Source organism: Xenopus laevis, chromosome 4L, assembly GCF_017654675.1.
Source record: "Xenopus laevis strain J_2021 chromosome 4L, Xenopus_laevis_v10.1, whole genome shotgun sequence".
In the NCBI taxonomy this organism is placed as follows: domain Eukaryota; kingdom Metazoa; phylum Chordata; class Amphibia; order Anura; family Pipidae; genus Xenopus; species Xenopus laevis.
Genome location: NC_054377.1, coordinates 105,741,160 through 105,765,309, shown reverse-complemented (window position 1 = coordinate 105,765,309; position 24,150 = coordinate 105,741,160). Strand labels below are relative to the sequence as shown.

The window sequence follows — 24,150 nt, the reverse complement described above, 5'->3', positions numbered from 1 at the left end:
GTCAGCAAAGCAATGTTTACAAAGCATAAAACTGATGCTCCATGCTACTATTTTTGTTACTTTTTATTAGTGATGGGCGAATATATTCGCCAGGCGCGAATTTGCGGTGAATTTGCGTGATCACCGCCAGCGAATAAATTCACAAAATGGCCGGCGTCATTTTTTTGGACGCCAGCGCATCTTTGCCAAAAAAAAACTGATGCCGGTGTCAAAAACGGACGCCAAAGTCAAAAACAAGATGCTGGCGCCGTTTCGCAAAATTTCGCAAAGTGAAATGGCGCAAATTCGCCGATCGCTACTTTTTATTGCTTATTTTTCTGTTTAGACCTTCTCCTATTCCTCTTCTATTCTGAGTCTCAAACTCCTACCTGTTTGCCAGGATATACAAGACCCAAACTGTAAAGGAGTAAAACAAAAAGTTAAATTCTTCATAAACAATATAAATAAAACAATGACAATGTCTTAGAATACCATTTCCTACAACAAATAGTCTAATACTGGTGTTTTGTATAAATATTCCTTAAATATATATCAAGAATGCATGTAACTCTAACAGGAAATCTCCACTCATTACTGATAACTGCTGAAAGAGTTAGAGAGGTTGTAGAGGTAACAGCAAGTGTTCTGGTTTGGTGGTGTTCCGTATTTTTAGGTCCATTCAAAGTCTTGCACCTGGCCAACTATATGGTAACTATGGCATCTGGCAGTAAAACTTCTTCAGGGAATGTAAATAGAGTATGTCTCATTAGATAAAAACCTTTCATAGCTGAGAATAGAACATTTCTTCTTCTGAGTGTCAATTAAGATCTAATAGTTAACAGATTATATATATATATATATATATATATATATATATATAAATATATATATATATATATATATATATATATATATATTTCTTAAGATGTATTTATGTTACCTCCTTACACTATATGTAGAGCAAGTTTTTCATATGCATGCACTTATCTATATTCTGTAAGAAACTGCCTGAAATAGTTTATTATCCCCACACAAAATTCACTGGGAATTCCTATAATGCTTCTGAATTTGTCATTTTTGTATAACTGTGACAAGTAAGTGAAATGCCATAAGCCAAGCTACAAATCTTCGCTATTGCAACAACTCCTTAGAGATTATGCTTCTATTTGCTGTATTCTTTCTGTACAACATTACTGCCAGGAGGCACCACTTTGACAATTCACAGCCCCCCAGAGTGAACCCTCTCTGTTCAAATGCCGGAGGAATCACTCAGACTAGAAATCGATCCTATTTTCTGGCTTCCAGTTAGCTGTGTTCCCATCAAGAAGCCTGCTAAATAAGATGCTGGCGTGGGCTGAAATATTTTAACTCAGCCCAGGGAGACTTAGAGAATGACTAACTAAGGCAGAGATAAAGAGATTGTACAGTATCAACTAAAATGTGTGTAACTGACTGAGATCAGACAGCAATTTCCTAAATTGTGATAAATTCAGAAAACTTTTGGCAATTCATATAAAAGTTATTAGAGCAGAATATGGCAAGGTAAACAACTACAAGGATTAGCAACTTTAGTTTGCATATAGCTGTGTTTTGACATTGAATATTAAATATGTTGATGATCACGCGAGGACTTAATATGTTTTTCAATATGTACACAAGGATCTGGATACATTTTACAAAAAAAATAAGGAAACATTGCGGATGTGGTTGTTGACCAATTTAGCATCAGTGCAGTAAGTAATAGCAATCAGCAGTTACCTCTACTGCACCAGTGCAAAATATGCAGACTGTTAGTAAATGAGATAGTGATACATGCCCAGATTTGGTTGAGGTTTCCAACATACTGCTATCTAGACTGGTATGACAGGTTAGAGGTGGGTTGTTTCAACACCATCCTGCATTCCTGAAATTGCTATCTGCTGATGAAACATAATGTTGGAGCATGGGCAGATCATGAACAAATCTAGAGTTCCTGCAGTTTCGATCCTTCAAGCTGTCAGCTTGAACAACAGAACAAAAAGAGGTGTTCATGGCAGGTACTGTTCAAGATTGGGTAAGGCCAGCTCTAGTGCTTCCTATAGTGTATACCTGTCTCTTCAGTAACAGTTCAGACATCAGTGGGATTAAAGCTTCTTCCCCTAAATTACACATCTGCAAAAAAAAAAGGGCTTGCAGAAAGGAAAGCAAGCAAAAATCAATTGAAACCCACAATAATAACAGTAGAATTGCATAAAGCAATCACAGCATAGCAGATAGAGTCCTCCCTTATGCAGTCCACAGGTCAACAGTACAAAGTCTACTTACGTAAATCCACACAATAGCAATACATAATCCTCTTTAAATGGGAAGTATATCCCCTGTTCAACAATAGTTCAATTAGTAGGACTTTTTGCCTTTTGTTTTAATCATATTTTTAAAAATATATGGCTTTTGTTATGTTTATATACTATGTATATGGTAAACAGGGAAACTGTAGCTACTACATGTTTGGTCCTTGTGATTAAGAAAATCCCTTTCCCCTTTGTTGTGACTGGTTTGTTATCAGTAGTCTTCTGTGCAAGGGACATTTTTGCACCCAAGAGACAGATGGTGAGAATTACCACAAGTACAATCACAAAAAACAAGGTTGAAGTACAGTGAGTATTAATATGTATATGCATATTTGGATATGTCCCATGTCAGACCCTACAGACCCTGTAAAGAAATCAGCAGACAAGATCTGGACTGAGATTAAAAATAGTCCCTAGCATTTTAGCACAGAGGCCCAAACAGTCCAATTTTAAGTGAATACATAGCATTTAACAGCAGCCCCTCTAGCATTTGCTAGATTTTATTAGTTGACAGTAGGAGGCTGCAGCAGACTTTACATTGAGTCTGTGAGGGTTGTGTTGAAACAGACGTAATTCTGGCACCATCATTGCCCAACCCCATATATATATATGAATGAAACCAAATCCAACCAATGATCCAACATCTAGTGGATAAGCCTGCCCAGACAAGCAGAAGTGAAGCACAGAGAGGATCAACTTCATATTGATGCCCTTGGTTTTGGAGTGATATATGGGACTGGCAGATGTTCACTTTATAGTTTACCTCTCTAATAGTGGCATAGCTTTAAGGGATTGTGAGAATTGGCATGTCTGTAGCAGAAAGATGCACAGACCCACATGACAGATATGGGTGGATAAAGGCAGTTGAACCAAGAAACTGATTGTGATTTGGGTTGCTGCATTTTGATTAATCTAAACAAAGTCTAATTACTCCTTTGCTCCCTATATGAATATAATTTTTCATGGACACTGTGCTTTCATCTGCACCACCCTCACAATAAAATATAAAATCTGCACTGAGCTAGCAGTTTGGAAGTGCAAATATTACATTATATTTTGATGAACTGTTTTGTTGTTGCTAACATTGTTTGTACGGAAATTCAGATCTCATATATATATATGAATTATATATGCATCTTTCCCACACAATTTCCCATGAGATTCAAATAACAGTGACTTGCATGTAATGATATGCATATTATATCAGCAGCCATCCATGAAGGAACATGCATCAGTAATGACTGTCCCAGCTGATTCAACAAAATATTGCCTTAAAGGAGAAGGAAAGCTACAGAGGCATTTTATTGCCAATAGATTAGCTGCAATAGTGCAAGCTAGAATGCTATATTTATTCTGCAGAATGTTTTACCATACCCGAGTAACAGCTCTAGAAACTCTCTGTTTGTTTAGAATAGGAGCTGCAGTATTAATGTGGTGTGACATCACTTCCTGCCCGAGTCTCTCCCTGCTCTGGGCTCAGATTACAGTAGAGAAGGGAGGGGGAGGGGGGAGAGGAGCAAACTGAGCATGCTCTTGCCCAGGGCAATGAGGTTTAAGCTGAAGGCAGGAAGTCTGATACAGAAGCCCATGAGTACACAATAGAAGGAAAGAAATGTGCTGTTTCTTTTGACAGGGGACTCAGAGCAACATTACTTTGGGGGTTTACTGGTATATTTAGATAGACCTTTCTGATAAGGCATACTTAGTTTTAACCTTTCCTTCTCCTTTAAATAGTATGTATAAAATGCCAAACATAGTGACTTTAGATTTCTGTAGTAAACTGGATTGTTGTGTGTGGATATTTAATACATATCTCATATATAAAATGAATAATCCTAATTGAAAGATATAATGCAACAGCTGGAGGTCAAATGTTATACATCCCATGGTAATAATAACACTAATATAGCCTAACCCAATTGTGCAAAAACATTATAACAATTATGTAGAATTAAATGCATCTAATGGTAAGGATGATTCAGAATTCTGATGCCAGATAGAGGGAAATCCCAGGAGAAAAATAGTTTTTTTTCAAAGTCATTAAGTCATTACAGCTTCCTGTGATATTTAAATGTGAGAAAGTGTGTCTTTCACATTGTGATCTATGAAGGGGAATCGGGAAAGTGGAGTGGGGGAACTGGTTAAAATAAAGTGAGGAAGTCGAAGAAGTCAAAGTCAAAGTAAACTTTATTGTCATCTCAGCAGTATACGAATATACAGTGAGACGAGACGACGTGGCTCCAGCTAGTACATATCACAAAAAGGCACTTAAAAATACACAATAAATATATAAACATGAAATGTGCAATATATAGGCAGAAATTGGATATATACATGTGTAAACCTTTAGAATTGTGCAAATAAATTAACAGTTCACAAAGTTTAAGTTCACAGTTCAGGTGTGTCTGGAATGTAGTGGGAGGACAGGCAGTGAGTTGAGGAGTCTGATAACTTGTGGAAAAAGCTTTCGCGCAGCCTGGTTGTTCGGGCTTTAATGCTGCGAAAGCGTCTGCTGGATGTTCAACCTCTTCAATCACAAACTTCCTTCAAAGTCAATTTTATCTCTTCCTTTTCATTCCCTCAAAGTTCCCCAAGTAACTGTTATTCGTTTATAACATTTTTGACTTCCTGGTCTTTTCCTGACACTTTTTAACCTTTGTTTTTTTATTTAATGATTGAATTTTCATGCTAAGTTAGTTAGTTAACTAAACTAAGAATGAGTAAACTTCAGTGGATATTGATAGTATGGTCAATGTCATCTATGCAAAGATCTAGAAAATGCGTGGCTGGGAGCAGGTACCAAAGAGGGGAGAAGGTGTGGAAGGTTTATTCACCCATGGAGAAGGCTTCTATAATAGTGGTATCATGCTGTCAGGACTGCCAGAAGCACTCGATGGTGCTGCTCACCTTCTCGGCGGTCGCAATGAAAATCCAAGATGGCGGCGCCCATGTTGAACACATGGGTGCAGCGTCGCTGCATGATGACGTCATCGCTGGTGCCGATGGATATCCAAGATGGCGGCGCCCATGTTGAACACATGGGTGCAGTGTCGATGCTTGATGATGTCATCACTGGTGCTGGGTTTTTGTCATAAAAGGGCGCCCTGGACACTGAAACCCTGCCCAATTATAGGTTTCTTGTGCTATAGAACCTGGGTGTGTTTGCTATTGTTATCCTGATCCTGATTCCTGCCTGAAACTCTGACTTTGAACCTGATCTGCCTGCCTCCTGAAACTTTGCCTGGACTTTGACTATTCTCTTGTTTAACCCCTCGGATACCACGATCTTGGACTTTGGTTCCTGGCTTCCTCCTTGGTCCGGCCCACTCCCTTTGGGAGCCGCTAGGCCCCCTGACACATGCATCTGATGTTATTTCAGGCTTGTGGAAAAAGGAAATCCACTTGTGTAAATACTGGTATTTTAGTTGTTGCTGAATATGTGCCTCCCCCCTACTCAAAAATGGCTCTTTCCTAGGACAAAAATGGCTCTTTTTCCAAGACAAAAAAAGGCGAAGGTATATCTACATAGATTGACTGTGGACCTCTCTTTTGTGCCATATTTATATATAAGTAGCAGTTATGACACCCATAATACTTGTTCTATTTCCCATTTTCCCATTTGTGATGCCTGCCCAAATACTCTGCCAGTTGCCTGTTTAATAGCATGGAAAGCCTTTCCCTGTTTGACAGTTCTAAGTAGGAAATCATATAATCCTAAACAAAGACTCTTCAGGCGATGTGATTAAGTTGCTTAGCAGTTCTTCAATGTCTATTTCTAGTTGTGCAAACTCTTTAGAGAGTCTTCTTTAAAGATCATTAATCAAAAAATGAATATGCAATGAACACTCATACATTTTCTTGTAAAGTAGGAAGAAATATCCTGAAGATTTCTCTAAGGAGCCTAGTTATTTGCATTTGGTCATTCTATGAAGCTGCATGCACACAACTGAAAATTTCTGTTGAAAAAAAGAACATACAGTAATTATGAAAATATGAGTAATGTCAGCTGTAATTTCGAAATTATATCAGCATAACAAGTAGAAGCATTTTTTCTTATTATTCATCACGAGTGGCATAAGTGCTGTGAGATACATTCCTCTTGCTTTAGACCCTCTGGCAAAAGACAGAGCCAATAAGACTCTCAGATTTAGAACTCTCTGTTGCTTTGACTAAATCAATAAGGCTCCAATGTAACTTGTTCAGAATCTCATATCTTCACCATGGAAGAGGGAAGATTTGGAAGTTAATTTCATGGATGGACCTTGAAGGCTCAGCCGGCAGGGCTGTTTATACTTGTAAAGCTGATTACAGAGCTAAATAGCTAACTAACCTACTTATGGGAGAATTACAAGGATTAACACCCCAGGGAACTGACAGATACTTTCAACAATTTCTGGACACCCGCACTATATAGTCAGTACATTTTATTCAAGTTGCTTGTGTGATGCTTTTTGAACACAGATATTGACTGTATTCAAAATGTTTGGGACCTAGGTTTTCAGATAAGAGGCTTCACATTCAATAGGATTGTTTTGCTATGAACATGGATTTATGCTGCCCTAGCTATCATCAAATAGACACCTATTATTGCAGAGAAAAAGGAAATCGGTTAAAAATGAATTGTTTTACCCTGCAACCAGCTTTCCAGCTTTGAGATTTAGCATTGTCTAACAATTTGTTCCCATAGAACCCAGAAACATAACTGGTCATTTTCGAATCCACAAGTAGGGGCACATTTACTTCGTTCAAGAGAAGGAATAGAATAAAAAAAAACTTAGAATTTTGAATGATTTTTTTGGCTAGTTCGACCATCGAATTGGCTACTTCGACCTTCGACTACGACTTAGAATCGAACGCTTTGAACTAAAAATTGTTTGACTATTCAACCATTCAATAGTCGAAGTACTATCTCTTTAAAAAAAACTTTCGACCCCCTACTTTGCCGAAACTGAACCTCAATGTAAGCCGAACCTCAATGTAAGCCTATGGGGAAGGTCCCCATAGGCTTTCTAACAATTTTTTGGTTGAAGGAAAATCGTTCGATCGATGGATTAAAATCCTTTGAATCTTCGAATTACGGTAAATCTTCGACTTCAATATTCGAAGACGTTAATTAACCCTCGATATTCGACCCTAAGTAAATGTGCCCGTAGTGTAGTACTTGGATATTACATATTTTGCCATAATATATTTACAACAGTTTTTTGCCTCTCCTGTTTATTTTTCTTGGTTATAACTTAGTACAAAATATATATTATATATATGCACTTTGTATTTATACTTTGCATTGTTGACTTTCTTATGTAGTCACTTTTTGATACAGTGTGTGTGTATATATACATATTGTATATGCATTTATTCTTACTTTTAAGATTGATGTAGGTCTTAGCTTTTCAATAATGCTTATTTCAGTTATTTGCAATAAAAGGGGAGTTTTATGTTCCATTATGAGAGCAGTGGAGCAGATCAATGATATGCCGCTGAAGAAATATGAGTTATGAGGAGCATTGACGCAAAGTACATTAGTTAATGTGTGGGCTACACAAAGCAATCTCATCTAGTGGCTAATTCCAAAATATAACTGGAATAAATAGGGTATGATGGATTATATATTGTGCAGTTATATGGAGCAGCTACAATAAAAGTAAGTTAGAATTTAGTGGGAAAGTTGAGTGTATATACAGCAGCTAACGGTCTGCACTCGTTTAAAGACTTTCTAGTACCGGAACCATATGAACCTTTATTTGACAAAGCAATGCATTAGCAAAGACAAAACAAAATCAACAGAACACTCAGTTGAGAACCAGAGACTGAAAAATGCAAGATGCTAGGGTCATTTAACTAGATCATAGCCTAGTTAAATGACAGGAGCACTAGCATTAAAGCATGTCTCATTCAAAGAGCACTGAGTAAGGTGCAGACCCATAGATCAGGCAGTAAATACAGAGTCCCTTTGTAGCCTGCATTCACTGGTGTTCTTAATTTGTGTGTCTAAATGATGCCTACAAGAATACAGCACTCCCAAAAAAAAGAAGCACTGTATTCTTCAGGGGACTGCAGATCTATGTACCGTATATACTCGTGTATAAGCCGACCCGTGTATAAGCCGAGGTACCTAATTTACCTAAGAAAACTGGAAAAATTTATTGACTCGTGTATAAGCCTAGGGGCCTCATGTCAGATTTCAAAATGTGAATGTGTAAATGTGTAATCATGTTTTATGGCATAGAAATCTATCTAAAACGATTTAAAAGAGTCAGAACTATTAGCTGGACAATTGCCACTTGTTTTCCCTGTGACCTCCCACCTGTCATGGCTGCTCAGAAGATCAATGAGGTGCTGCACCTAGGAAAGCAGAAAAAAGGTACCGTACGCTCCTTCCGCGGCGCCAACACACCTCCCTCTCCCATAGCGCAGGACTGTCTGTGCCTCTCCCATAGCGCAGGACTGTCTGTGCAGGTCCAGGAGCAGATACGCTCCTTCCGCGGCCCCAACACACCTCCCTCTCCCATAGCGCAGGACTGTCTGTGCCTCTCCCATAGCGCAGGACTGTCTGTGCAGGTCCAGGAGCAGATACGCTCCTTCCGCGGCCCCAACACACCTCCCTCTCCCATAGCGCAGGACTGTCTGTGTGATCGCCGCCCGGAGCAGGTCCAGGAGCTCCGGGCGGCGCGTCCTTCCCTGCCGGCGTTCGCTCTCAAAATGGCGGCGCCCATGGCCGCCACGTGGGTAGCGGCGCCGGCCGCTACCCACGTGGCGGCCATGGGCGCCGCCATTTTGAGAGCGAACGCCGGCAGGGAAGGACGCGCCGCCCGGAGCTCCTGGACCTGCTCCGGGCGGCGATCACACAGACAGTCCTGCGCTATGGGAGAGGGAGGTGTGTTGGGGCCGCGGAAGGAGCGTATCTGCGGCCGGTGAGGGATTGGCTACTGTTGCTACGGTATGACCCGCGTATAAGCCGAGGTCGAGTTTTTCAGCACATTTTGGGTGCTGAAAAACTCGGCTTATACGCGAGTAAATACGGTACTCCGTTTCGGAGTGCAGAGACCTGTGACAATCCACGTATATACAGGGTGGATTGCACCAGTTTTTATGCATTTTGCACCCTTCCCTGCATGTAGTAAATAATCCTCACTGCCATTGGTGAAAGTACACAACTCTCAACTAAAATTCAAGGTAGAAGATAAAGTCAGATTAATGTACTATATTAGGAAGGAATATAAGAGGACAGGCTTCTTAAGAGTAAATGCATCTTAATGAATTGCAAATTTGCAAATTAGCATTGTTTGATCAGAATTTAGACTGTAGGACTCATTTTAAAATTCAAGGGCAATGTTCGGAGTGAAAAAATGCCCACAAAATTCATACCCACAATGAAAGGGTGCCCAGTGTTGTAGGTTGTGTGTTGATAAATCCTGTTTTGCTGGCAACAGTGGAGACACAAGGATAATTTTATTGCTGAAAACGTCATTAGAATTCATTAGGTGAAAGTTGCATGTGTAGGCACATAATGCAAAGGAAACCCTGGAAGCAACACTTCTCCAAGGTGTGTGTTAATTCCAGGGCTCCATTTCATCCATGTGCCCTATACTTTGCACCTTATTGGGAAAATGGAAACAGTGGCATTTTGGTGAAAGGGGGCAAGTATAGAGAAGAGTATACAGACTCAAGTATCTTTGTGAATATATTTAAAAGCACACACATACTTGAGCAGAGGCAGTATGTCTGATTGTATTAGGTAAAGAGAGTATGATTTGCTCTTCTTTGCTCAGCATTTGTGCTTGAGTGAATAATGACTTGACCATAAAATCATTGTTAACATTCTCCTTGTATCCCAGCCTTCAGCAGCCTTATCCAGCATTGTTAAGTGCAAGACATGTTCAGCTACACAATAAATTTAACTGGTATCTTTGTAAAGAAACTTTCAGGATAGCATGATAGCCTGCTCTCTGCCAATTCGTCTTGTCTTGATTTGCACCCACAGATAGAAGACTTTCAGTGATAACTAATTATTAAATGTTGATGCAAAGGGTACATTGTGTTTTATAGTTAAAGCACAATATGCACTATTTACCACTTCATGTCTTGCAAGACAATATAGTAAGGAGTAAGGAGTGACCACTTATTCTGTTCCTTGTTTGCATTTGTACCTTAGTGGGAGATGCTATTTTAATAATGAATCAAATAAATGGCTGTGAACTGTATTATTGCAAATAGAGAAGCTCCAGACCATTACATGCTACCTGCTAATATGTTGTTATGGGTTACTACATCAGAAGCAGATTTCGCACTCTTTATTACATTATGCCCATGGGGATAAAAAAAATGAACTCTTCCAATCATATCAGGTAATATAGTAGATTGTGGTTACTGCTGTTCATTCCTAAAATATTTTGCTGTATAAATTACCATAGTTATATGAGTTTCCCTATGAAATATTCAATGACTGGCAGATGTTTGAACAGTATTTGGAACAAAGAGAACAAAGCTCTTACTGCATTCAGCAGTGCTTGCTTCCTCTAAAAAGCATTTCAAAGATTATGGCATGTTATGTCAAACGCAGTTATTTCTCAATGAGATAGTCGGCATGTTTCTCCTACTGACTATCCTGTATGTTTTAGCTGTCCACCCCTCCATTTCTACTTTTCCTTGTATTTCATTCAGGGCTGGAGATAGAAAGGTTTTTTTTTACAAAGGAAAATGCAACGTGTAATAGTGCAAAATCCCTGCTATAATTAGTTGCATAGAAAAGGTTGAAAGTCCCCACGGATGCAAAAGAGTGTATTGAGGGGTTCCTATAATATGTTGTACAGGTGTGAGGTCAATTATCTGAAAACTTGTTATCCAGAAATCTCTGAAGGCCATCTCCCGTAGACTCCATTTTATCGAAATAATTCAAATTTCTAAGAAAATTTTTTTTCTCTGTAATAATAAAATAGTACCCAGGACTCCTGCATTCTGGATAAAATGTCCAATACCTGTACTACACATGCAACTCACTTATAGCTTCTGAATAATCACATGATTTGTGCCCGCTGTTATCTGGTGCTGTGAGGTTAAAAAAATGTGGCTGCCTCCACTTCACCACCCTGCACATCCCGTTCTTGCACTCTAGGGTAATGGGGGCCCCAGACAACAGAACAAGACCTGCATCCCTGCTCTTATATCTTTTGGCTTTCAATGGGGTTCAGGCAGTTGCAGTTCAACAGCTAGAGGGCTGGAGGTCAAACTTTTTGGAAAAACAACTTGACCGTTGATAAATTTACACCATGCATCATGACCTTTGATAAATTTACACCATGCATCATTTTAGGGGCAGATTTATCAAAGATCAAGTTTTTCGGCTTTTAAAAAAGAAACTTTTTGAGATTTAGTATACAGCAAAGCTGGAAATAGCTCCAATCTGAAAATACTTCAGCTAAAACCTGTCAAGGTCATGTAGAAGCCAATGGCAGAGATGCCTTGAATCACTTGAAGATGTTAATCGCCTTCATCATGTTCGGGTTTTTTCGGTGGGATTTGCTCGAAAATTCGACTAATTCGAGCTATTAATGTTTTTTTTCCAATGAAAACTCGATTAAATCGAGTATTCAGGTTTTTCACCAGAATTCACTGATTCAAGTTTTTTACATTCGAGTTCTTTCATAAATTAGAAAACATTCGAGTTGTGAGTTCATTCAAGGTATAAAAAACTTCACAAAGCTCACAGACTCGACCTTTTATAAACAACCCCCTAGGTGTCCTCAGTGCTTTTATCTGTTTCCTCTTTGACTGTGGGAGCCAAAGGCAAATGCCATTTATGCTCTGTCCTAAAACATATTTTAAACTAAAAGGAGAAGTAATAAGCCAACCAACAGGCCTAGATTTCAGTGCCGTCATTACTTATATGCTTTAAATGTTTCATAGCCAGAAGTTAATGCTTATCCAGGGCTGTATAAGCGTGCATTAGTCATACCAAGATTGCCATCTTGGGAGTCAGGAAGGAATTCCCCCCCCCCCTCTGAGGCAAATTGGAGAGGCTTCAAATGTTTTTTTTTTCCTCTGGCTTAACTAGCAGTTGGGCAAGTTACATATATATATATATATATATATATATATATATATATATATATATATATATATATATATATATATATACACAGTATATAGACTTAAAAGGTTGAACTTGATGGATGTGTGTCTTTTTTTCAACTGAACTTACTATGTTACTATATTATTCTAACTTGAATGTTACCAATGTAAATGTACCATATTTTGTCGCCCAATGAAAAGAATTAAATGGGTCACTAGGCTGCTTCAGAAACTGGGTCAGCAAACTTGATCGGCTGATAATCAGCCCCGTGTTTATCCAGTGAGCAGCTGAGTAGAGTTACAAAGCCTGCTTTTTGGCTAATAGAATGGACGTAGGGTTTCATTTTTCCCCTTCCTCCTATGGGTTGGATCACTAAATATTTTGGGGCAACATCAGAATGGGAGTTTTTAATGGGAAATGGCAAGTCGTGTATATTCATGTTAGATTAATGGGATGAATGTGTGAGTGTGCAGTCTTTCAGGCACATCCTCCTGTTGGAAGCTGTTTGCTTTTTCCAGCCGTTACTCCTCCCTCTTTCCATCTCTTGTGCTGATTCAGTTACTATGAAAACTCAGTAGCTTTCCTACTATGGGCTCTCCGTTCCTCACACTTGGTGCTGTGCTTTGCACCATGGCAATGATTTCTAATTGGATGTCCCAGACTCTCCCTTCCCTGGTTGGGCTCAATATCACAGGACTAAGCTCAGGTAAAGCCTTGGTAAGTCCAATCACTCCTTGCCTTTCCCCACACCTGTGATCCATTCCTGATCTAGCATATGCTTTTATTAACCCTTTACTTAGCAGCGGCCGCATTCCAGGCCTGGACCTAAAACTTTTCTGTCTTTCATTTTCATAGAATCTTTCTAAATTGAAACATTTCCATGTGCCTTATTTGTTGTCATGTATCTTAAACAGTAGAACCCCCATTTTACATTTTTCAGGGGGCCAGAAAAAAAATGGTGTAAAATCTGTCAAAATGTGAAATCAGAGAAATGCATTGTATGTTGGTGGGACCACAAAAACCAGTATAAAATGAGGACAAAATCAAAATCAGGGGATGTAAAAGTTTCACAGTGTTTGTATCAGAAACTGATGACACAGTGGCTATAAAGTTATGAGCAACAGTATATTCACTTATTTTCTAATACAAATGTACTGTAGCAGTTGTTTCTTCTTACAAAGTAATTACAGAGGCATGCTATGATTACACTATTTTTTGTAAACCTTTGTCATGTATATGCTGTATGTGGTGGTACTGTTCCTAATATATCAGGCAGAGGTTGCAGTTAGAACTATTTTTATTTTCAAATACCTTAGAAAAAGCCTCCCATATTCTTCTCTTTTTTCCATAATGTTTCCTGCAAGCAGAGGGTTAATTATTCATCTCATGGAGCAGAAGCTCTGATTTCTCAATGTGAGACTTTAAAGCTGCTTCATTAAGTATTTAACAATTGATGTTTCAGTGGAGGATACGTTTCAGCCATTGGGAAAGCAGCAAGAATCTTTGTAAATCTTTCTTGTATCTGGGGAATATACACTGAGTTGTAAAAAGCTAGCATTTGTCTCCTAAATGAAACTATACATGTCGGCTGGGGTAAAGTCTGTGCTTCTTTTTGCTGATTAGATGTTCTTTCCTCAAAAGTAGTATCAGTAACATAATCACCTCCAATTTAAATCACAAACAAGTTCCCATGCGCTTTTTTTTTTTACGGCAGACTGGGGAATTCTCTTGTGTTGCCATTTTATGTAGGCTTTATGCCAAAAATAAAATCATTTGTGAAAAAAACACAATAATGAAATGATGGGATGGCTCTGGTTAGAAGTGATTGTGAGCTTCATGGTTGTAGATGTAGTCCAGAATTGAAAGTGTCTTCACTTTGCCAAGAATGAATGAGGTGGCATTTTTATGAAAAATTTATGAGGAAAAATGTGGATAAAATCAGGGGTTAGTCATAGGTGGCTATTACATTCGAAAATCTTTCTTTTGAAGCATCAGTTGGTTTCAGTGGTAGAAACTCCAAAGTATGAATCTTTGCTCGCAGCGCTATTCTGTTGCAGCCAATAGAAAGCTGTACCTACAAACAGGTAAACACATGGTTGTGTTTGTTATTTGTTTTGTTTTTCCTGACTGCCACAGGTACGCCTCAATCATTGTCCATCTGTTTAGTGACCACTTTGTTACACCTGCAAACCTACCGAGAACTAATTGTTTGAGGTGTTCCTAAAAAAGTTTCCTTCTGGAGAATAAAGTGTGCAGGTATCAGACCCTGTATCCAGAATGCTCAGGACCTGGAGTTTGCCGAATAAATGGGTTTTCCATAATTTAGATCCCCATACCTTATGATTAAAAAAATAATTTAAACATTAAACCCAATAGGATGATTTTGACTCCCTGACAATTAATTATATCATAGTTTGGATCAAGTACAAGGTCCTGTTTTATTATTACAGAGAAACAGGAAATACTTTTTAAAAATCTGAATTATTTGATTAAAATGGAGTCTATGGGGGATTGCCATAATGTAATTCAGAGCTTTCTGGATAATGGTTTCGGTATAACAGGTCCCATACCTGTAGTTTTCAAAGCACCAGATTGCATCAAATTATTGTACAGCATGGCGGGAATTTATTGCAGATTTATAAATACAGGTATGGGATCCGTTATCCAGAAACCCGTTATCCAGAAATTACGAATTACGGAAAGACTGTCTCCCATAGACTCCATTATAATCAAATAATCCAAATTTTTAAAAATGATTTCCTTTTTCTCTGTTATAATAAAACAGTACCTTGTACTTGATCCAAACTAAGATATAATTAATCCTTATTGGAAGCAAAACCAGCCTATTGGGTTTATTTAATGTTTACATGATTTTCTAGTAGTCTTAAAGTGTGAAGATCCAAATTACAGAAAGACTCGTTATCTGGAAAGCCCCAAGTCCCGAGCATTCTGGATAATAGGTCCCATACCTGTGCTTGTTAATAATTTGTCTTGTTAATATACTGATATTAATCAGCCAAATAATATCTAACAAGGTAGATGACACAAGGTTTTGTGGACAATTCAGCCTTGGAGCTAATCAACTTATGTGCCCGGACCTCCGATGGGCCCAACCGACCAATGTTTGTCCAAGAACCACCCAGATGTGAATTGGGCAGGTTTGATTCACGTCTTATTGATAACGATGCTTGTTTGTATTCTTGGCACCGTTATGCAATTGGCATATTTGGCCCCAGGATTAGCCAGATATCACCCAGTTTAGGTGGGTGAAAGATCTGCTTGTTTCGCGACCTTGCCAAATGAGCATATCTTACAGTATGTGGCCAGCTTTATACATTTCTACTTGATCTGATATGGAGGCATCAGTCATAATGCTACCCGTGGACCCATGTACTTCCAAATCAATAGAACTTGCAAATAATTATGGCACTGGTCATCTGAAAGTTTGCTAAATTGCATGTTAGACAGGATCAGACTAGAATCAGCAATCATCTAGTTCCATAAAACTGATCTAAATCATCTGTACATGTGGCTGGCATCACACCTAACCCTACATGTTAACATTCAAATCCTATAACAGCTTATTTTTATCAAACTTTGTCTTGGTGCAAAGAGAATTATGATAGGGGTGTTATTCACTTTAAAGGAAGGAAAAGAGTGAGGGTCCATGAAATCACTGCGATTGAATGAATGGCAGTGAGAATTATAAAGGATAAATATTAATATTTTACTACCCACAGAAGTATTATTAGAAACATTAGTTAATAATGTATATATATAATCATTTTCCTTTCATAAGCACCCTTTATTTATGCTTAAACTTATTTGAGTCCTCCCCAGTATCAGTATGAAATGGTGCTTCTTGGTGACTGCAGCACAATTTGTACATCAAAAATGCAGAATAATAAAAACCTGTAAATCCTGCTCCTTCAGGATGATTTAGAAGTCCATATATGCTTTTATAATGTTTGACATTGTAAACTGGTGCCATGTGGGATTGTGGTTCACAAGAAGATGTATATATATCCACCCAAGGGATTGTAAATATTTAGTGCCTGTGGTTAGAAGACGGAGCTGTCAGTGTAATGGATTCTACCAGCCGATTTCCACAGCCAATGCTTTACTTAAGCCTCATTCTGAGGGAGCATTAAGAAACACATATGAGACACACAATTCTGGGTAAATAGTGTATCTTAAATTATGTAACAGATGATTGGTTAATAAGTATGAGCTCCTTGTGCACTTATTTGCACTATAGGATGCACAGCAATTATGAGAGAATGATTGCTAAGCATGTGGCCCCCCAGCTGTTGTTTCCTGCAGCCTTGATGATCAGTGATTAACATAAAGAAAAAGAATCATCAAGAACATATTGCAGAGTACAAAGTTCATTTATTGATAAAAACAATACAGAAAAAGTTCGAATTGCTCGATTTTTTAGTGAAAACGTTCGAATTGCTCGATGTTTTAGTGAAAACGTTTGAATTGCTCGATTTTTCTGTGAAAACGTTTGAATTGCTCGATTTTATAGTTAAACGTTTGAATTGCTCAATTTTTTTCGTGAAAACGGTCGAATTTCACAATTTTTTTTGTGAACTTTCCAATTTCACTGTTAGTTTTCACCAGTTTTGCATATTTTGCGGGAAATTCGCAAATTTTTCAGCAAAGCGAAACGGGAGAAATTCACTGAAACTTGTGTATTATTATAATAAATAAAGTACCCCCAGTTGCAAAATATGAGGATATTAGAAGTTACTTCGCAGTTCCATGACCTGTATAAAAGCATAGATAAGGGGTGTATGGATAAGGGGTTTACAGATGATGGATCCTAATAAATGACGTTGTAAAATATGCTTTCATATGGTCACTATGGAATTCCTTGTAGACTTCTTGTAGAAAATTTTTATATTTTACAATAGGGGGTACATGATTTACTATATATTGGAATTAATTATATACAGACAGATTCTAACTACAGGTGACTTTAGAATTGTGACCTCCAAGTTCCATCATGCCCTGTCAGCACACAGAGGAACAGTTGTAAAATATGACAAAAGATTGTCTAGTACAAGAAATGGGGTTGCAGCTATAGCACCATGAAATTGTTCCACACTTTCTTTGCACCGTTCTAAAAATAAAGGTTTTGATAATATAACTGCTGTGCCTGACGCTGTCAAAAGAGACAGTTATAAATTGGATGCACTAATAGACAGAGGATATCAGCACTATGGATCATGGCAGCAATGGAACCATCTGAAAGGAAGTACAGACCTGCAGTCTAATTACTCATAGTAGGACACGGGAAGATGACAGTATGGCAAAGGACATGGAAATAGCTATCTACATAAGGTGAATATACAGAAGAAAAGTTCAGGCTATAAAGAATCCTTTGTGCTTTGTGTAGCTGACTATTACTTCCTATTGCTGCTTTGGCTGGCAGAAAGTGAATTTTTGTAGCACATCAACCAAGGGGACGGATATTCATACAAATCCTCACTTCTACCGACATGGCGGAGCAAATGATGGATTCTGTTTTTTGCTTGTGTATGTGTGCTACATTCTGTAAAAAATGTAGATATATATATTGCATGTATTTTGGGGAAAAGCACTGTTGTGGGTAAAAAACATGGTGATCTGCATCCATTTTTTTTTTCATTGCACTGATTTCATAAAAGAACCTTTTATGCTGTGTAAAATGAATTTAGTCGACGGTGTAAAAATCTGTGTAAAATAAATGGCAGATTTATCAAGGTGTGTGTTATTTTACACCATGCGAACGCCAGATTTGCCTCCATTATTTCACATTGCTTCCGGTGGAAGTCACTCTAAGAAAAACACATTAAAATGCAATGCTGTTTTTTTACATGGCAAAGCGTGCCGATGTGTGATTTATTAGCCCGCTGTTTTTTAAACAACATAATAAACATGCCCCATGAGACAGAGCAAATGTGGAGAACAAGTGGAATAGCGTTTACCGAGGCTGGAAAAACCAGTACAAGTGTTGTGATTCAGGTAAAATGGTGGGGGAAGGAGCAAAAATATCTGTCCAGGAAGTAGGAACCAGGAAGTAGGAACCAGGAAGTGACCAGGTGCAGCTAAGAGAGCTGAGGAAAAAACTAAATAAATGTAGGAGTGTCAGTTATGAACACTGGGCAAATTTGTACCTCAGCAGTAACCCATAACAACCAGTCAGCAAAAAGCTTTTTTCAGCCAGTCGCAGGTAGTTAATAAATAAGCCCCAAATTATTTGTAATTTCCCTTGATTAAGTTGCATTAATAGTGGCTGAGGCTCTGTCCAAACGCAGGTTTCTGAGATTCAGTCAGTGGTCCAGTCCATTCTAGTGTCAGAAGAAAGAACTTCACTTTATTTTCCTATGTTGTGAAAAACCTGAAGTTAATAAAACACAGGAACCTCCCTGTTAGAAAATTACATTGGGTATCACTTTCCTATGATTTGGAAAAGTTATTGGTGCTATAGTTAACACTACTATTATGCGCAATATTCTGTCTGTTACATTCTTTGGAATTAATACTGTACATTTAACTGCCCAGGACTAGAACCTAAAGACTAATGTAGGGACCCATAGGGTTAATTTGCCCCTATGGCTTTAAATCCCTACGCTTCCTGATCTCCCTAGTTGATGGGCAGATGCCCATGCAGCTAGATGTAATTTGCATATCCAAGTTATTGGCCAGGAGGCGCTGTGACCACGTTCTGTCACACTTTGGTATAGTGAGTGAGAAGGGGTAGATCTTACTCTTTGGCTTCTGGTTGCTGATCCAGCTGTATGTTCCAGGGAGCCTCTGTGCAACAATACCCAGTAAAACCATGTGCCCTAGAGGGACCAGTACCTCTAGAGAGATAAGTCGGGGGGAAGGGACCCCGTGAATGAGGCCCGCTAGATATAGGTTACTACCTTTAATAGTACTATCTAGGAGAGTAAGATAGGCAGGTCAACAACCTTGTGTGAGTAGGAGGAGCTCTAAGAGTTACTGGTGGATTGCTGATCCAATACACAGAGGTTGATGCATTGAGTCTGGGGAAGGGTGTTGATACAGTGCTGCTATCACTTTTTTTTTTTTGTATTTTTTGTAAAAGTGTTTTTTTGAACATTTACATCCAATTTGAAATCTTCCCTGGAGCTGTACTTTTATTTAGAGTTTATGTTTAAATAACAGCTTTGCACTGAATGAGATGGCTTGACATTTTATTTAATTTAATAGAGCACAAGCTACAGTTTACAGAGTTACAGAGTGAGGATGCAAAAGAAGCTTCATATTGCTTCTGGGAATACAATGTTCCAGAACAGTACCATTCCATTTAGATATTCTGTTGATATCAGAAGATATGAAGATTAATGATACTGGCAACAAGGTTACTTTAACATCTGCCCTGGCCTTTCTCCAACAGACGTTTTATGTCCATAAAAAGGAAGGTGTCTTGGGCACTGGAAAGTCTAATAATTCTTTTTTTTTCTGGAATGAAATCTCATATGATAACTTTTATAAAGAAAATAAACCAAGAAACAGCTCCCAAAATACATTATGCAGGGTCCCTCTATGGCAACACCACTGGAATTATTGGAACCAGATGAGTTAGAGTAAGTGTCAGCTCATTGGCAGGGGCGCTCCACCAATGAGGCGTGTTGAGCATCTCGCCTCAGGCGGCAGCACCCCACTAGATACCAGGGGCGGTCTTATGCATAATTTGGCAAAGAAATGTGGGGCAACCTATGTAACTACATGTATATCAATTCCAGGTGTCATGGACTGGATCCCCTTAACCATGAGAAAAAGAGAACCATGGATTGAACCAGGACTGGAACTATGGGTAGGCAGAAGAGGCATGCGCCTAGGGCACAATGGAATGGGGTGGGATGATGGCACGTACCTCTTCTCTTTGTCTACTCCTACTCCTGGCCCTCATCCCCGTAGCTGATCTCCTGGCCACCCACTTTTCTCCTGAAACTTTGACTGGTATCAGCACTCATGCACACTCATGTGTGTGCTTCAGTGTCACTCCATCACTCTACATGCACTAGAGCTTGTGCCTGATCCATTCGCCAGTATTTGCTGTTTGTATATTGACAGGATTAACCGGCCATTCTGTAGAGCACACAGAGGATGAGGGACTGTGAGAAATTCTACAGTCATAGCTGTAGTGCTTGATAACGTTTATAGAAACAGTTTGGAACAATGTTAAACTCTTATTAGCCAAGGATTCAGCTCTACTGAACTCATAAATATATCAAGAACGTTTTTTACAGACTGATTTGTGGGCAGGAGCCCAGTTAGTTTGTTTAGTAACAGCCTACTGAGGGGCTTCAAATAAAACTTCCCAAGATAATTTCACGGATAAATACACCAATATTATACAGTAAATTAAATGACTGATTATCGTTGTTCCTGTAGGAGATATGGTTAAGAAACCTGCTGCTAGCTATTTGAATAAAATCTGTAATTAAAATGACATGGGTCCAACCTCCCCAAAACGAACATACATATAGTATAGGGTAGCAATAGGACTATGGTATTATAAAGGCTGTAAAGGCAAAGCAGATATAACTACACAAAAGTCACATGCTATGTGGGGATACGATTGGGAAGCAGGAGTTGGAGTGTAAAATATCAAGGTTGTAACATACAAAGTAAAGTTTAGAATGTCAGACATCATCTTCAGGCTTTAATGCTTCCTCGGTTTTTATACTTATCTTCATATATAGTTACTGATTATTTATGTATTTCCTACCTTTAGCCATTTCAGAACATGACCTAAAATTCCCAGACAGCTGATTCTAAGAGTAACCGTGTGACTGCAACCTCTTCTTGAAGAATAGACATCATTTAATCAGACATCAAGTGGTCTCAGAGATATTGAACGGTCTGCTGTGACCATCATTACAAGCTGTTAATAATGGCTTCAGCTAGCAGGCTTTGTGAACCTCAATCATATCATCATTATCTGGTGTTGCACTAAGTTCTCACCCTCCGTGTGCCAGGCTGCTTCTGCTGTGATATCCAGCTGTCATGATCAGCCTGAGAGTAAAAATGGATAATACAGAGACATATAACGTCTATATAATAGGTTTTAGACATGATTACCATAACAATAACTGTACCATAAGTGTGTACTGTATAAACTGGCCTTGTGAATTTTGCACAAGCATTTATAAAGAATTGGCTATGGTCCGGTCAGAGTAGTTATACTGTAAATGTTCCGTTCTCTATACCTGTTATACCACAGGGTCTGGAATATTAATGGTTTAGAAGAGAGTACTGAAGGAAAAGCAGTAATACCAATGCTGCATGTATTATCTCTGGAAGAGATATCTGTATGCTAATCAGAGACCTAACGATGATATATGAAGTGAGTCAGTGAAGACAATACATCTAACTGTAACATGCGATGATCATATACTCTATAATATTCACGGCCCATGGTTAGTTGCCAGCAAATAAATTGGAAATATACAATGGAAAACACATCTCTAACGTCTGCAAATTTCAATTGATTCCAAAATCCAATCAGTATAGAAGCACTCATTGCTAGGTCTCAGGTCTTGAATAACATTTATTCAACTCTGTGTCATAGTTTCACCCTAGTCACATTACAGGACTAGGGTGAAACAAAAGTGTTATGGAAACTGGTGTAACTATAGAGAAAGCAGACCCCATGGTTGCCAGGGGACCCAGAGAACAGGGGGTCTACTTCCGCTATAGTTAAGATAATCTCCTCTCCCCTCCCAGGATATGACTGGGATTGTGGGTGGAGAGAGTGCAGCGCTGGAGCTGCAGTGCACTGGGCCCCTCCAATAGTGATGGGCAAATTTGTCCTGTTTCACTTCACCGAAAAATTAGCGAAACCCGTAAAATTTGCGAAATGGAAAAAAATGAGAGAAACGCCAATTCTGACGCTCGTGTCAATTTTAATGCTGCCATAAATTTTGATGCCTGCGTTAAAGTCATTGGGCTTCCGAATAATGTTGAGGCTAGCAATGATGTCATTATCTTTATTACACAAATGTCATTTTCAGGGCAATTTCTGCCTTGAGGCAAGGTGAAAGCCTTGCCTCAGGCGGCAGCGAGTGGCCAGTTACAGTCTCTTGTAACTTTAACCCGGAAATTCGGCTCCGCTAGTGCAAAGAGCGCTATTACGTTCAATGCACTAGCGATACTGCCCCCTGAAACCCGCTCCGACGCTAATTTTTAAGCGCGGAGCTCAGGGGCAGCAGCCCCAGAATCGGCGCTGATCATTTTTTGCTTCTTTTTTCAAAGAGCACATAGTAGCATATAGCACGTAGAGTAGAAGAAGAAGTGCAAAAAGAAACTAAATTGAATATTTCATCTAAGGAAACCACTGTCCACATTGGGTTTGTCTACACTACAAAAGATGCACCTAGTGGTGGTTTATAATATGTTTCTTTACACATATAACATGTTTTCTTCAGTGTGCCTGATAAAGGCTCTGTGGGCAGATGCAGTTAATAGATTATGGAGGGTTGAATGTATAATTTATACAATTTTATATATGAAAATGCTTAATAAATCTTTGAAATGATTATACAAGTATGAAAACCTGTTATCCAGAATCCTCGGGACCTGGGGGTTTCAGATAATGGATCTTTCTGTATTTTGGATCTTCATGTCTTAAGCAGGGCCGGGCCAAGGTAGTTTGGCACCCTAGGCAAGGGTTCCAATCAGCACCCCCCCCGTCCAATATTACCCACCTTACTATTACCCATGTACCTGTGCCAGCAGCCACCACACTGCCAGCATGTACCTGCTGTGCCCAACCCAAACCTTCATGATCTGTACCCAACCACAGGCCAGCCATTTCCACCTTTAAAACTGCAGGCCCCAAGCCCACACCCCACCTGTACCAGCCTGTGCCCAACCCAAGAAGCCCCCATGATCTACTTGTGCCAGCAGCAAGCGTCAAAGAAGACAGTAGCAAAACTTAGGTGCAGCTACCAAACGTGCCCAGGCCCCAGCGAGCAGGACAGACAGACTTTGAGTGCTCCCCTCTAGGCGCGTGCACAGCAGGACCTCTCTGCAGCTGCCCAATGCTCCAACCGATCCTTTTTAATGATGTTTGACAGGACTGATGTTTTGCGCCAGCGCGTCAGCATGGAAGGCGCTAACTCACACTCCAGGATGAGGGATCGCTTTCACATTTTGCCAGGCTGAAACAAACCCCATAGGGGGTTTGCCGCATGCAATTTTTTATAAATCATAATGCTTTCAGTAAAGGCCAACATCTGCTTAGTGAATTGAATAGTAAAAAATGAAAGAAAAAAGAAATTCCCCTGAGAAGTGTTCCTCCCCAGTGATTGCACCCTAAGCGGTTGCCTACCCTGCCTACCCCTTGGCCTGGCCCTGGTCTTGAGTCTACAAGAAAATCATGTAAACATTAAATAAACCCAATAGGCTGGTTTTGCTTCCCATAAGGATTGATTATATCTTAGTTTGAAATAAGTACGAGGTACTGTTTTATTACAGAGAAAAAGGAAATCATTTGTAAAAACCTGGATTATTTGATTATAATGGAGTCTATTGGAGACATCCTTTCTAGGGATGCACCGAATCCAGGATTCAGTTCGGGATTCGGCCAGGATTCGGCCTTTTTCAGTAGGATTCGGTTTCGGCCGAATCCTTCTGTCCGGCCGAACCAAATCCGAATCCTAATTTGCATATGCAAATTAGGGTTGGGGAGGGAAATCGAATGACTTTTTGTCACAAAACAAGAAAGTAAAAAATGTTTCCCCTTCC

At 39.2% G+C, this 24,150-nt stretch overlaps 1 protein-coding gene across 3 annotated transcripts in view; it reads left to right on the top strand.

Annotated features, from left to right (window-relative positions):
• The window catches only part of olfm3.L (olfactomedin 3 L homeolog), an 85,299-nt gene that overhangs the window by 44,513 nt on the left and 16,636 nt on the right, over positions 1–24,150 (top strand). The window contains 1 exon segment of one of the 3 annotated variants that reach the window (NM_001094233.1): positions 12,949–13,098. The exons of 1 other annotated variant lie outside the window; for it this stretch is intronic. In NM_001094233.1, the coding sequence (NP_001087702.1) occupies positions 12,970–13,098 (129 nt within the window). In that variant the 5' untranslated portion in view covers positions 12,949–12,969. 3 annotated transcript variants of the gene reach the window in all.